The following is a 12,923-nucleotide window of genomic DNA, read 5'->3' as shown; positions in this document are numbered from 1 at the left end:
GACGCTTTAGCTGTACGCACGGAGAGGGAGGCGAAATGTCGCCAATTGTCATATGGTTTGACACAATAAAGCGACGTTTTGGGCTATGGCTTTCGGGCGCGGTGTTAAAAAATAGCCCTGTAGTTTTCGCGAAGGCGATTCCCACAGTAAAGATGGCCGTTTGTAAATCCTGTCCCAGGGTGCATTGCGTTTCAAGCTGAGGTGGCCCTGTGTGGCTCCTCCTTCGAAAGGGTTCCTGCGGCGGAGAGGTGTCGTGTCTCAGTTGGCATCATGGCAGGAGCTTTGCGTGTGTTGGTGGCGCTGCTGCTGGCCGTGGCGGGTTGTACAGGTGAGTGGTGAGGTGGGTAGTGCCAGTATGGGGGAATACATCCAGTGCATGGTTAGACTGGAGGTGGGTGGCTCAGTGGTTAGTGCTCTGACTGGGAATGCAGACGTCCTGGGTTCGAATCCCAGTGCCCCCAGTAAGTAGTTAGCAGCATGGCAATGGATTTATGGTGGGATGTGATCAGTGATCCCCTCATAGTGTACCCCATGCTAGAGAGACCTACTGCTCCGAACCATTGGTGGGCGCTGCCACTGTGTGCCCAACCACTGAAGTGAGCCGTACAGATACCTACCGTTGACTTTTATATGCTGTGCTGAAAAGTGGTAGTATCAGTGCCTATGATTATAGGACTCTTAGGGTCCACTAGGATCTATGAGGATTACATAGACCCTAGTGGACCCCCTATCCTCGAGGTGGGAATAGCCCTTTAACCGGTTGTCACGGAGAAAACCTTTAAGTAGACTCACCCGGAAATAGGACTCTATTATCCAAATTCTATATTCTGTGCCGAAATACCGTTATAGACCCAAAGCCTGAGGCTGCACTACTGAGAATCTGCTGGGTGCGTATGGCAGGGGAATATTGGGGATGGCTGAAATCCATGGGGTTGCCATGGTGACGTTGTACCTGACTTGATCAGAAGGGGCTGTGTTGTCTCAGTAGTGCAGCCTCGGGCATTGGGCCTGCAAATTCTAATTCAAAAGGCGTGTCCCATCAATATAATTAATCCCCTATCCGCAGGATAAGGAATAGGTGTCTGAATGATGGGGGTCTGACCTCTGGGGCCCCCTCCGATCATGAGATCAGGGGTCTGTTCTCCCTTCAGCTCTATAGGACTGACGGAGAGAGAGCTGAATGGAGCGGGACCACCTCTCTTCAAATGGGAAAGCACTGGCCCCCCATACTCATGATCAGCAGGGGCCCCGGTGGTCTGTCCCCCACCCATCACTTATCTCCCTATCCCGTGAATTTGTTGGACTTATCTGGATATGCCATCTGATAGGTGCGGGTTTCTGAGGTGGGACCCGCACCTATCTCCAATAGGTTCCCCGAAGGTGAAGGAGAGCTTGGGTGGTGCGCTTTCTGCTCATTTATATTGGAGCTCTGAACATAGCCGAGCAATCGCGCACGGCCATTTTCGGAATTCCTATAGAAATCAATGGAGAGGGCGCCACACAAGCGCGGCCACCGCTCCGTTCACGAGTCAGCGCTCGGCTATTTTCGGCAGTCCCATAGAAATAAATGGAGGATGGCTGCTCTTCACTCAGGAGATAGGAGGTGGTCCGACCAATGTCTAAGATGGGACAACCCCTTCTAATGTAAAATAAGGGCTTGTTCTTGTATAAAACCGCTGCAGTAATGTATTCTGCCAGTTGGCAGTGCCAGGGAGGGGCAGCCGGACCCCTTGATATTGTCGTTTTTCTCACCATGCCTTCTCTTTCAGCGGAGAGCTGCACGGAGCCGGTCATCGTCCCGGCCTACTACACTACCTCAGACGCCGTCATCTCCTCGGAAGTGGCTTTCATTGTGGAGATTTCTCTGATGTGCACCAATGGCGCACAGGTAACTATACCGCAGGACCCCCTTCAGCATGGCTATGGATTTCTGGTGGGGTCCTGATAATGACCTCCCCATAGTGTACCCCATGCTAGAGAGAAGTACTGCTCCGAACCATTGGCAGGCCTGTGCCCATAAGCCACGACCACTGAAGAGAGCAGGACAGTCACATGTATGGCACGTGGGGTCTTCTCCGTCCACTGGTTTGGACAATGTAAATGCCTCCCCCCTGGGCTTGTTAAAGGGGTTTTCTGGATTCTGTTCCCCCCCACCCTCGGACGTGCTTCTTCATAGTATATCAAACACAGCGCCCTCCATTGTATAGTGGCTTTGCTTGGTATTGCAGCCCAGTCCTATTCACTTCAGTGACCCCGTGTGCAGGGGCCTCTTCAAACAGCTGATTGGCGGGGGTAGGTCACTTCCGCAAAACCCCCTTAAACATCTGCTCTGGTCCTAATGTTGACCGCAGTGTGAAACGCAACACAATGGTGAGATTTATCAAAACTGGTGTAAAAGTAGAACTGGTTTAGTTGCCCCTAGCAACCAATCAGATTTCAGCTTTCATTCTTCAACGTTCCCTCGGAAAATGAAAGCTGGAATCTGATTGGTTGCTATGGGAAACTATGGGTTTCACTTTCCGTTCTGCTGATCCATCAGAAGAGAAAAAACCAAAACGGATCCTGTTGCATCAGTTGGCGTCTGTTTCAGCCATTTCCATCTGAGATCCGTTTTTTAGGTGGGAAAAAAAAAGTCCTGCGCGATCAGCTTTTTTCTTCCGCCGAAAAACGTATCTCGGATGGAAATGGCTCAAACGGACGCCAACTGAAGCAACAGGATCCGTTTTTTTTATGGATATAAGAACGGAAAATGAAACGGAGATGTGAACTCTCCCTAAGGGCTCATGCACACCACTGTATGTATTTTGCGATCCGCAAAAAAAAAAAAATTATGACATCCGTGTGATGTCTGTGTTAAATCCGTATTTTTTTGCTGATCCATTGGACATGTTTATATATTTTTTTTTGCGGAATGGACTTGCTGACATACGGACTCATTTTATATATTTTTTTTTTTTTGCGGCCTCTTTGAAATGAATGGTTTGGCATACGGGCCGGAAAAAAACGGAACGGACACAGAAAAAAAAATACGTTTGTGTGCATGAGCCCTAAGCCAGTTTTCCTTGACATCAGTTTTGATGAATCTCCCCCACTGTCCTTACTGGGCACCGGATTGGAAATGTGACGAGGGATATTATCCGATGGGCACATTTAAAGGGGTGTTCGCACTATTGTAGGATATGTCATCACTTTTTGAGCGTTTGACTACCCAGGACCTCCTGGCTTTTTTGGAATCGTGGGGTCTCTGCTGTAGTTAAAGGGGTTGTCTAAGTTCCCTAAAAGAGCTCTATGCCACTAAATACCTTAACCCTATATTCTCCTGCTTCCCTTCGGTCCTCCCCCCACTGTCTACAAGGCTGCGGTGGGGACATGCAGGCATACAGCACATGACCACTGCAGCCAATCACTGCGCTCAGGTGTCGTAACCCTGTATGTCACCGCTACAGCGTTGAAGACAAGAAGGTGGAGGATATTTTGTCCTTGCATATTTAAAGGGGACCTGCCACCTACATTCCCCCAATCGCCCTAGGAGAAAGCTGTCGGAGAGCAGAGGCTCATGAATAAGCCGGACTCCTCTCTGGCAGCACGTGACTCTTGGAGGATGAGAGGAGTCGGATATGTTTGGGTCTGACTTCCTGTGGGCCTCCAGGGGTTTATACGTTTGCAGTCACAATGAAAGTGCTAGGACTGTTGCGTCCTACTTTCTTAGGCCTCTTGCACACGAACGTTGGGCATCTGTTCCGTGCATTGAGGACCGCAACGTTCGTGCGGTGCCCGGGACGGATCGAGACCCATTCAACTTGAACGGGTCCGTTATCCATCCGCAAGTTCTATTTTCTTTAGCGGTGCGGAGGCACGGACAGGAAACACCGCGGAGGCACTCCGTAGTGTTCCGATCCGTGCTTCCGTTCCGCATCTCCGTGATTGCGGACCCATTCAAGTGAATGGGTCCGCATCCGTGATGCGGAGTGCCCGTTTATTGCGGACCCGCCGTATGGCCATGGGCACGCAACGTTCGTGTGCAAGAGGCCTTAGGGGGACATAATATGGAATTGTAACTGGATAAGTCGATGTGACCTCTATGGGTTATTACTACAGCAGATGTGTGACCGGACATTGTCTTTTGTCTTCTTCCCTGCAGAACGTTGCACTTTATGCGGATGTAAATGGGAAGCAATTTCCAGTTACCCGAGGCCAGGACATTGGAAGATACCAGGTAGGAATCTTACTCGCTGCACACACTGAGCCGGCTTCCCTGTTTGTGTCAGCGCTGCCACTGGCAATGCCTTGATTGTGGGCAGCGGCCCCTGCCCACCTCCAGAATCCGCCATTCTCACAAAGTAAGCCATCAGTGAATGGTTTTCCCCTTGCAGTGTCGCAGGCGCCATAGCCAGTGGTTTTCTGCTGTTGTAAACAGCAGAGACCCAGGGCTAATTATCTGCAATTGGCAATAAAGCCGATCTCGGACATTTAACCCCTCAGATGCCGTGCCCGGCTTTCCCCAAGAGTGCTGCGCTCCCAGGGCCTGAACAGCTCCCTGCGCTGAGACCGTGTGGTAGTAGCCTGGGTCTCTGTGAAGAATCCCAGCCTATTACAGCTGTAGTTCTTATGCAGACCTGCAGGTGGCAGGGCTCTATAAGAACATGGCGAATCTGCAATACATGATGATTCATTGCAGTGTGTGGCAGAAGCGACCTGAAGATCACATGTTTAGTCCCCTAGTGAGGCTTAAAAAAACAACAACAAGAAAAAGTAAGTGTTTTTAAAAATATAAGTGAAAAAAACAGGTGTGCACTCCTTCTTCTAGTTTTGCATATAGGTAAATTATTTAATAAAAATATATAAAGATAAAAAATAATACATATACAATCCCCCCCTAAAAAAATATATAAAAAACTTATTGCCCCTTCATTCACATTTATAGTACAGATACTGTAAAATAGAGAATAAGTATATATTGATTCCAATACAGGATTGTAGGAAGAAAAAAATGTATAAAAAAATAAATGGAAGTAGATATAGATATATGGCAATATTGGGTTTTCACAAAATATAGCAATACTGCTCTTCAATATTCAGTAGTGTTCAACATAAGTCCATAACAGTAATTCCCTATCCAGATGAGTATAGAAGACTATTCCTCTAATATATATATATATATATTGATATCGCAAATAAAAAGGCTAAGGGTACTTTCACACCAGCGTTATTCTTTTCCAGCATCGAGTTCCGTCCTAGGGGCTCAATACCGGAAAATAACTGATCAGTTTTATCCTAATGCATTCTGAATGGGGAGAAATCCGCAAAAAATGTCAAAAAAATAAATGCCGGATCCGTTTTTCCAGAAGACATCCGGCATTTCAATGCATTTGTCATACGGTACAGGATCCTGATCCGTCTGACAAATACCATCAGTTTGCGTGCGTTTTGACGGATCCGGCAGGCAGTTCAATCTGCCGGAATCCTCTGCCGCAAGTGTGAAAGTACCCCAATTCACATCTGTTGGCTCTCATAACAGTTATTCCATAAAAGCGTAGATCCTTTGTAGTGAATAACGCTGAATGGGTTGGCAGGTCGAGCACACACGTCTTACCTAATTTGTAGAGCAAGAGATCCGTTTATCATTATCAGCGTATTAAATATGAATGTCCTGCTGCAGTCACTGAATGGACACAAACAGCAGAGCACGTGACCGGCTGGGCGCAGCCAGAGGAAGCTTCATCATCACCCGCATATCGGGTGTAAATATCCTATTGCCATGATGGAACCGTATCGCCAACTTTGTTTCCAATAACAGTAACTTGGCGCGCCGCTCGCCAGTCCTGAGGTACGGGGTTTGAATTAGTGCACGTACCCCTCCTCCTGCTCTTGGTACCTTATGTGGAGCTCTGTAGTGGCAGCAGGCTTCTGAGTCGCGAAACCTCAAGCGATGGTTGATATTCAATTCTAGCGCGCTGCTTCTCCAAGACGAGTGTTGCTTTATACACCTTGGGTCCGGACCATAAAGTTGTATAGAAGTATATTTTTAGACGCGTTTTGGGGCACTAGCTTATATTTATAAATATGGCGATACCGTTTTTTTTATAATGCTGTGAACTGGTTATAACGCAAATTGGGTTCAAAGTAAAGCCCGTATATGGAGTCCTTTTATGTCCGGCTATCCTCATAGGCACATTCCTTCTTTTGTTGCGGCATTTACGGTATATATTTCTTCACCGTCTATCTACAATACCTCCTATAGCCATATATCAACAAATCCTTACACATTCAAAAAAAAGCCCTTATTCTCAACGTTTTAGACCTTGTGGTTTATGTGGGGGGGGGTTTTCCGCATTTTAGTGCGTTTTGTTTCAATACCTTTGCTCTATCCTTTATTTCATATATTAATTCATATTCAAAGGCAAAGAAAGTTAAGAAAAGAGAAAAAAGTTTAAAAAAAAATTGAAAAAAGTATGAAGAAACATAAGAGTATATGTTTCTTCATAAGCTCCATCTCTTCTCCTGGATTTATATTCATATTATACTCTGTGTCTAGAAATATAGCTACCATAATACATCCAGCTGAATCCCACTGAGGGTTGTATTACTATGCCAGATGGTTTGAGAATATTTGACTGAGATATGTCGTAGGCCCATTTATTATTTTTTTTATGTATTTTTTTTTGGGGGGGGGGGGGGGGGGATTGTATATGTATTATATTTTTTTTTTTTATTAAATCATTTACTTATATGCAAAACTAGAAGGTGGAGTGCACACCTGTGTGTTTTTTTTATTTACTATTTCCACTGGGACTGGGTGACCCAGTCAGGTGGTGAACCCTCAGTATCCATCACATTTGTGTGTGAGCCCCTTTGTACTTTCTTACGTTTTCAAAAATATATTTTAAAACGAGTCGCCCCCTCTTTACCCATAATAAAAATACAAAAAAGTAAACTTCATATTGCACGCCACTACTTCCCAAAACCCCAATATATAATATAAATGTATTTATCCCATAAAGAGTACACCGTAACTGAAAAAAATCAAAATGGCCAGTGAAAAATTGAATAAAAAGTGCTCAGTCATACACCCCCCCCCCCCAAAATGGTGTTGCTGAAAACTACAGATCGCCCACAAAAAATAGCTCTCGCACAGCTCCATAGACTATTTGAAAAAAAAAGCTATAGGGTCAGAATATTGGCAATAATAAAAAAAAAAAAAACTGTTTGCCTAAGTGTTTTAAAACACAATAAAAACGATATAAATGTGGTATTGTTGTAATCATACTGACCAGGACAGTGAAGGTAACAGGTCAGCTTTACTGCATAGGGAATGCTTCCCACTCTATTATATGCAATATTAAATGGTGCCATTAGGAAGTACAACTTGTCCCGCAAAAAACGAACCCTCACACGGCTAAGAAAATGGAAATGCAAAAAACACAAGATTTCTCGGCTTAACACAAGGTTGAAGGGGTTGTCCGTGTTCAGAGGCGAATGCTCCCCCTTGCCCTGTGCTGCGCAGGGAAAGGGCTTTTTCTTCACTACTGGTGAATGCTAGGAGGAAGCTTCCACCTAGCATTGAGCCCGATGACATCACCGGCACAAATCGGGTCTTTAGCGCTGCCCTAGGCTGTTTTACAGGCTAAGGGCTCATGCACACCACCGTATTTTCTTTCCGCTTCCGTTCCGTGTTTTATTTTTTTTTGCGACCGTACGCAGAACCATTCACTTCAATGCGTCCGCAAAAACAACGGAAGGTACTCCGTGTGCATTCCGTTTCGCAAAAAAGTAGTGCATGTCCTATTATTGTCCGCCAATCACAGTCCAAGGCCCCATTCAAGTCAATGGGTCCACAAAAAATACAGAACGCACACGAAATACATCCGTATTTTGCGGATCCATACTATAGAAATGCTATGCCCAGTCCATATTGCTCGTGTGTTTGGTGATTAATAAGTTACTGTTTCCAATCTGCAAAAAAGGGATCAAATGCGGAAACCATACGGATATGTTTTGTGGAATAACGGAACAGAAGAGAACTTAAATCAGCGAGAGAGAGAGAAAAAAAACTCTGATTCGGAACAACGGATCCGTAAAAAAAAAAACGCAAAACGACGACGGTCGTGTGCATGAGCTCTAAGACAGAGCTGAAGACTGCCCATTAGTGCCGGTGACGTTACCGGGATCGCTGCTAGGCGGAAGCCTCCGCCAATCATACTGAGAAAAAGCCTGGTACGTCACTGGCGGTAAACAAACAGCCCATGTCCTGCGGGATGCAGCGCAGGGCAAGGGGGAGCCTCAGAGCAAGAAATGCGCAGATGCTCCACTCATACATGGTAAATGAACCCGGACAACCCCTTTAATCTTTGCTCATTAAAATCAAACTGGTCCTCCACATGGGGGTCATTCATTCCTTCTGGTCATGGAGATCCTGCCTTGGGTTTTGTGCTATTTCCCATATAAATACTGTATAAGAAAAATCAGATTAATAATACAGATATGAGATGCCAGATGTCACCATGGCCATATATGTTCACTGCTTGTCATAGCCCAGCTTTGCTTGTCTGACCATGAAGGTTCTGACCCTACCCTGACAAAGGAAAATTTCAGAAACCGAATATCTAATGGTCTCTTCATTACCTTTCTCCTAGGTCTCCTGGAGCTTGGAACACAAGAACGCTCACTCCGGCACCTATGAAGTGAAGTTCTTTGATGAGGAATCTTATAGTATCCTGAGAAAGGTCAGCAGGGGGCAGTGTTCTGGCTTCTGTCTATTGACGGGGACCTAAACCTTTGCTGAAACCACAAAGAAGCAACAGGGCCTCTCGGAGCGCTCTGCACCGTCGGGTTTTTAACGCCTCTGCTCATCTTTTCCAGCATACGGAGGACAGATCTTATATACTTTCTATGAATCTGTACTCTGCGTGCTGGAAAAGCCAAGCAGAAGCTCAAAAGAGCAGAGCATTCTCAGGGAGGCGTTGCTGCACCTTCATGGTTTAGCCCCCCCATTTCATAATATTTCAGTGGTCTCATGAATACTTTTTGTTTTCTAGGCCCAGAGGAACAATGAAGACATCTCTGCCATCAAGCCTCTCTTCACCGTCAATGTTGATCATAGGGTAAGATCACCACACACTGATCTGTGCTGGAACCTGAGCTTTATTTTATGATCAACAACTTAAAGGGCATCTGTCAGCAGTTTTGTACCTATGACACTGGCTGACCTGTTACATGTGCGCTTGGCAGCTGAAGGCGTCTGTGTTCGTCCCATGTTCATATGTGTCTGCATTACTGAGAAAAATGTAATTTTAATATATGCAGATTAGGCTCTAGGAGCAACGGGGGCGTTACCGTTACACCTAGAGGCTCTGCTCTCTCTGCAACTGCCGTGTTTTCTCCACTTTAACAGGCCAGCCAGTGAAAATGTCATCCTACCTGCCCTGACTTCTCCTGAAGTCAAAGTGCAGCTGGTGAGGCGGTTGCAGAGAGCTGAACCTCTAGGTGTAATAGTAACGCCCCCGTTGCTCCTAGAGGCTCATTTGCATATATTACAACTTCATTTTTCTCAGCAATACGGGCACATATGGACATGGGACCAACACAGATGCCTTCAGCTGCCAAGCGCACATGTAATCCACAGGGGTCCTAAGGAGCTGTACCCCATACTTAATGAGAACGATTGTTCAAGAATGAGGTCTCTGTCTATATCTATAGATCCAGAAACAAAGTGATAGTTTATCAGTCAGACCCACACTCGCACAAGTGACCCAAATTAGGCTAGGGCCTGTAGTGGAGGGGTAGACATCACAACATAACGAAAGCGTGTTAGAGGTGTAAATGGAGAATGACAATAAAACGAATATTGTGACTTACTTCACAAGGGGGGGGGAAACCCGGATAAACCGACACCGGGTGACCCTATTAACCCCTCCCAGCCTGGATTGCCTGTAGAGTGTTAGAAGATGAAGGCAGTCATCGTCACACTGGGCATCTTTTCAGGTTCTTTATTACATAAGTAAATCTGGCTCAACGCGTTTCGGGACCATGCAAAACTCCCTTCATCAGGAGCAGTATAATAAGTATAATGGACTTGCATTGTGTGCCAGGACGGACCTAAGTGTACTTTCACACTTGCGGCAGAGGAATCCAGCAGGCAGTTCCGGCAAAACGTATGCCAACTGATTGCATTTTAAGGCTGATCAGGATCCTGATCCTTCTTACAAATGCATTGCAAGAACGGAACCGTCTGTCCATTTGTCATATGGACAAACGGATGCGTTTTTTATTTTTTTTTCCACATTTTTACCAGTCTGCGGAAGGACGGATCTGGCATTTTGGTATTTTGAATGTCGGATTCGGCACTAATACATTCCTATGGAAAAAAATGCCAGATCCGGCATTCAGGCAAGTCTTCAGTTTTTTGGGCCGGAGATAAAAACCGTAGCATGCTGCGGTATTATCTCCGTCCTGATCAGTCAGAAAGACTGAACGGAAGACATCCTCTGAAGACATCCTGAACGGATCGCTCTCCATTCAGAATGCATGGGGATAAAACTGATCAGTTCCTTTCCGGTATAGAGCCCCTAGGACGGAACTCTATGCCGGAAAAGAAAAACGCTAGTGTGAAAGTACCCTAACTTAGAATACTTTCACACTTGCGTTTTTCTTTTCCGGCATAGAGTTCCGTCAAAAAGTCTCAATGCCGGAAAATAACTGATCAGTTTTATCCCCATGCATTCTGAATGGAGAGCAATCCGTTCAGGATGCATCAGGATGTCTTCAGTTGAGTATTTCTGACTGATCAGGATGGAGATAATACTGCAGCATGCTACGGTTTTATCTCCGGCCCAAAAAACGGAAGACTTGCCTGAATGCCGGATCCGGCATTTTTTCCCATAGGAATGTATTAGTGCCGGATCCATCATTCCAGTCTGCACATGCGCAGACTGAAAAAAGTGACAAAAATAAATGCTGGATCCGTTTTGCAAGATGACACCGGAAAGACTGATCCGGCATTTCAATGCATTTTTCTGACTGATCAGGCATTTTCAGACTGATAAGGATCCTGATCAGTCTTACAAATGCCATCAGTTGACATACGTTTTGCCGGATCCGGCAGGCAGTTCTGGTGACGGAACTGCTTGCCGGATCTCTCTGCCGCAAGTGTGAAAGTAGCTTTAGAAAAAAAAGAACTAAATCTTTTGGAAATCCCAAATTGTCCCATTCAGTCATTTCTTACTTTTATCTATTTTTTGACAAACGTGTGTGATCTCCAGCATGAAAGTAATTTGTTTAAATTCTGGTCAGAAGTTTCTTAGAACTGCTTCTGGTTAAGGGATGGGTTAGGCTACTTTCACACTAGCGGCAGGACGGATCCAGTAGGCTGTTCACCATGTCGGATCCGTCCTGCTGCTATTTCGCCGGACCGCCGCTCCGTCCCCATTGACTATAATGGGGACAGGGGCAGAGCTCCGAACGCAGCACGGCAGTGCGCGGTGAAAGGGCTGCCGGACTAAAAAGTCGGACATGCAGTACTTTTAGTCCGGCAGCAGGGCGAAATAGCGGCAGGACGGATCCGACAGGGTGAACAGCCTGTAGGATCCGTCCTGCCACTAGTGGGAAAGTAGCCTTATATTCCCAAATTGACCTAATTATACAGTAATATAGGAGCGGGGGGTCCCTGACTAAGAAGCTGTAGTTGTCTGGTCAGGACACTTGGAAAGCTGGGTGACCTCTCCTATGAGAGCTGTAATGACAGCTATGTATTTTGTGAGGGTTAGTAACTTGTATCCTTTTGTTTCAGGGGGCATGGAATGGTCCTTGGGTGTCCACAGAAGTGCTGGCCGGACTGATCGGCATTGTATTATATTACATAGCATACACTGCAAAGGGCAACATCCAAGCATGAGGAGGAGGAGGAGAGCGACTGGTCCGGGTGTATAAAGTTCTCATGGTTTTGTCATTAATCGGAATAAAACTTTTCTATACAATTTACATTTTTTGCTAATGCTTTCTAACAGAAGTTTTCCTTCAGTGCGGTGGGATCCTGTACTCCATTCATATACCTCTCTCAATGAGCAGAGCACCATATTAACCTTCACCAGTCCTCAAGCTGCAATCTTAGGACCCATAGGTTGTGTCTAGCTTCCATACCTCTATACTGTGCTCTGTGGGCACACAGCCACTTCAGAAACCCCAACATCCCTCTATGGGGAAGCATATAGCTCTAGAGAAGTTACAAATCTTCCATATGTTAATATACACAGACCACCAGCTAATATCCAGAGTAAATGCTACACGGGCTGGGGGTGACTCCAGAAGGTCCTGGTAGGTTGTCACAGGTATGTGGAGCCATGGTGACGGCAGTGCATCCCACAGCTGCTGGAGGATCCATAGGGTGAACATGATCGAGGTGGTCAATTGGGTTCAAGTACTTGGAAGTCTTGGTCATGCTCTTCCAACCAATGTCAGACATTTTTAGCCGTGTGACACTTCACATTGTCTTCACTGGGGCTTATGGGATCTTTCAGAAAGACAATCAGCATGTATGGGGGTGTACATGATCTGCAAGGATGGATTCATACCAAAATGGGTTGAGACCACCTTCCACATGGATGAGTTGGCCCAGAAAATGCCCTGAAAACATACCCCAGACTATAATGTTGCCACCACCAGCCTGTGTTCTTCCAGCAATGGTCGCAGGGTTTTTGTTCTCCGCTGTTTCTCGCCTGACGCACCAAAGTCTGAGCAGAAAACGCGACTCATCGGAGAAGGAAGCCCTTTACCAATCCAATGCTGTCGTGAAAATTGAAGCCTTTTCTGCCAATGCAGCCCCATTAGCAAATGTGCAGTGAAATCTTTGGAGCCTGATAGGCTTCTCTGAACTGTTATATTAGACACATGTCTGGTAACCTGCTGGTTCGTTTTGGCGGTGTGCTGCT

General features: G+C 46.0%; 1 protein-coding gene and 2 non-coding genes across 3 annotated transcripts; all 3 read left to right on the top strand.

Annotated features, from left to right (window-relative positions):
* Positions 1–183: 183 nt before the first annotated feature.
* On the top strand, positions 184–11,973 carry SSR4 (signal sequence receptor subunit 4). The gene is made up of 6 exons (XM_040405737.1): positions 184–328; positions 1,770–1,888; positions 4,142–4,216; positions 8,634–8,723; positions 9,036–9,101; positions 11,786–11,973. The coding sequence occupies exons 1-6, from the start codon at positions 271–273 to the stop codon at positions 11,888–11,890; spliced, it is 513 nt and encodes a 170-aa protein (XP_040261671.1). The 5' UTR covers positions 184–270; the 3' UTR covers positions 11,891–11,973.
* On the top strand, positions 476–611 carry LOC120978335. The gene has a single exon (XR_005774085.1). It is a non-coding gene; the product is annotated as a small nucleolar RNA SNORA42/SNORA80 family (small nucleolar RNA).
* LOC120978336 lies at positions 1,915–2,050 on the top strand. The gene has a single exon (XR_005774086.1). It is a non-coding gene; the product is annotated as a small nucleolar RNA SNORA42/SNORA80 family (small nucleolar RNA).
* Positions 11,974–12,923: the final 950 nt, after the last annotated feature.

This window comes from Bufo bufo, chromosome 8 (genome assembly GCF_905171765.1).
Source record: "Bufo bufo chromosome 8, aBufBuf1.1, whole genome shotgun sequence".
Lineage (NCBI taxonomy): Eukaryota > Metazoa > Chordata > Amphibia > Anura > Bufonidae > Bufo > Bufo bufo.
Note: the sequence above shows the minus strand (reverse complement) of the source record. Positions and strands in the feature narration are given on the sequence as shown.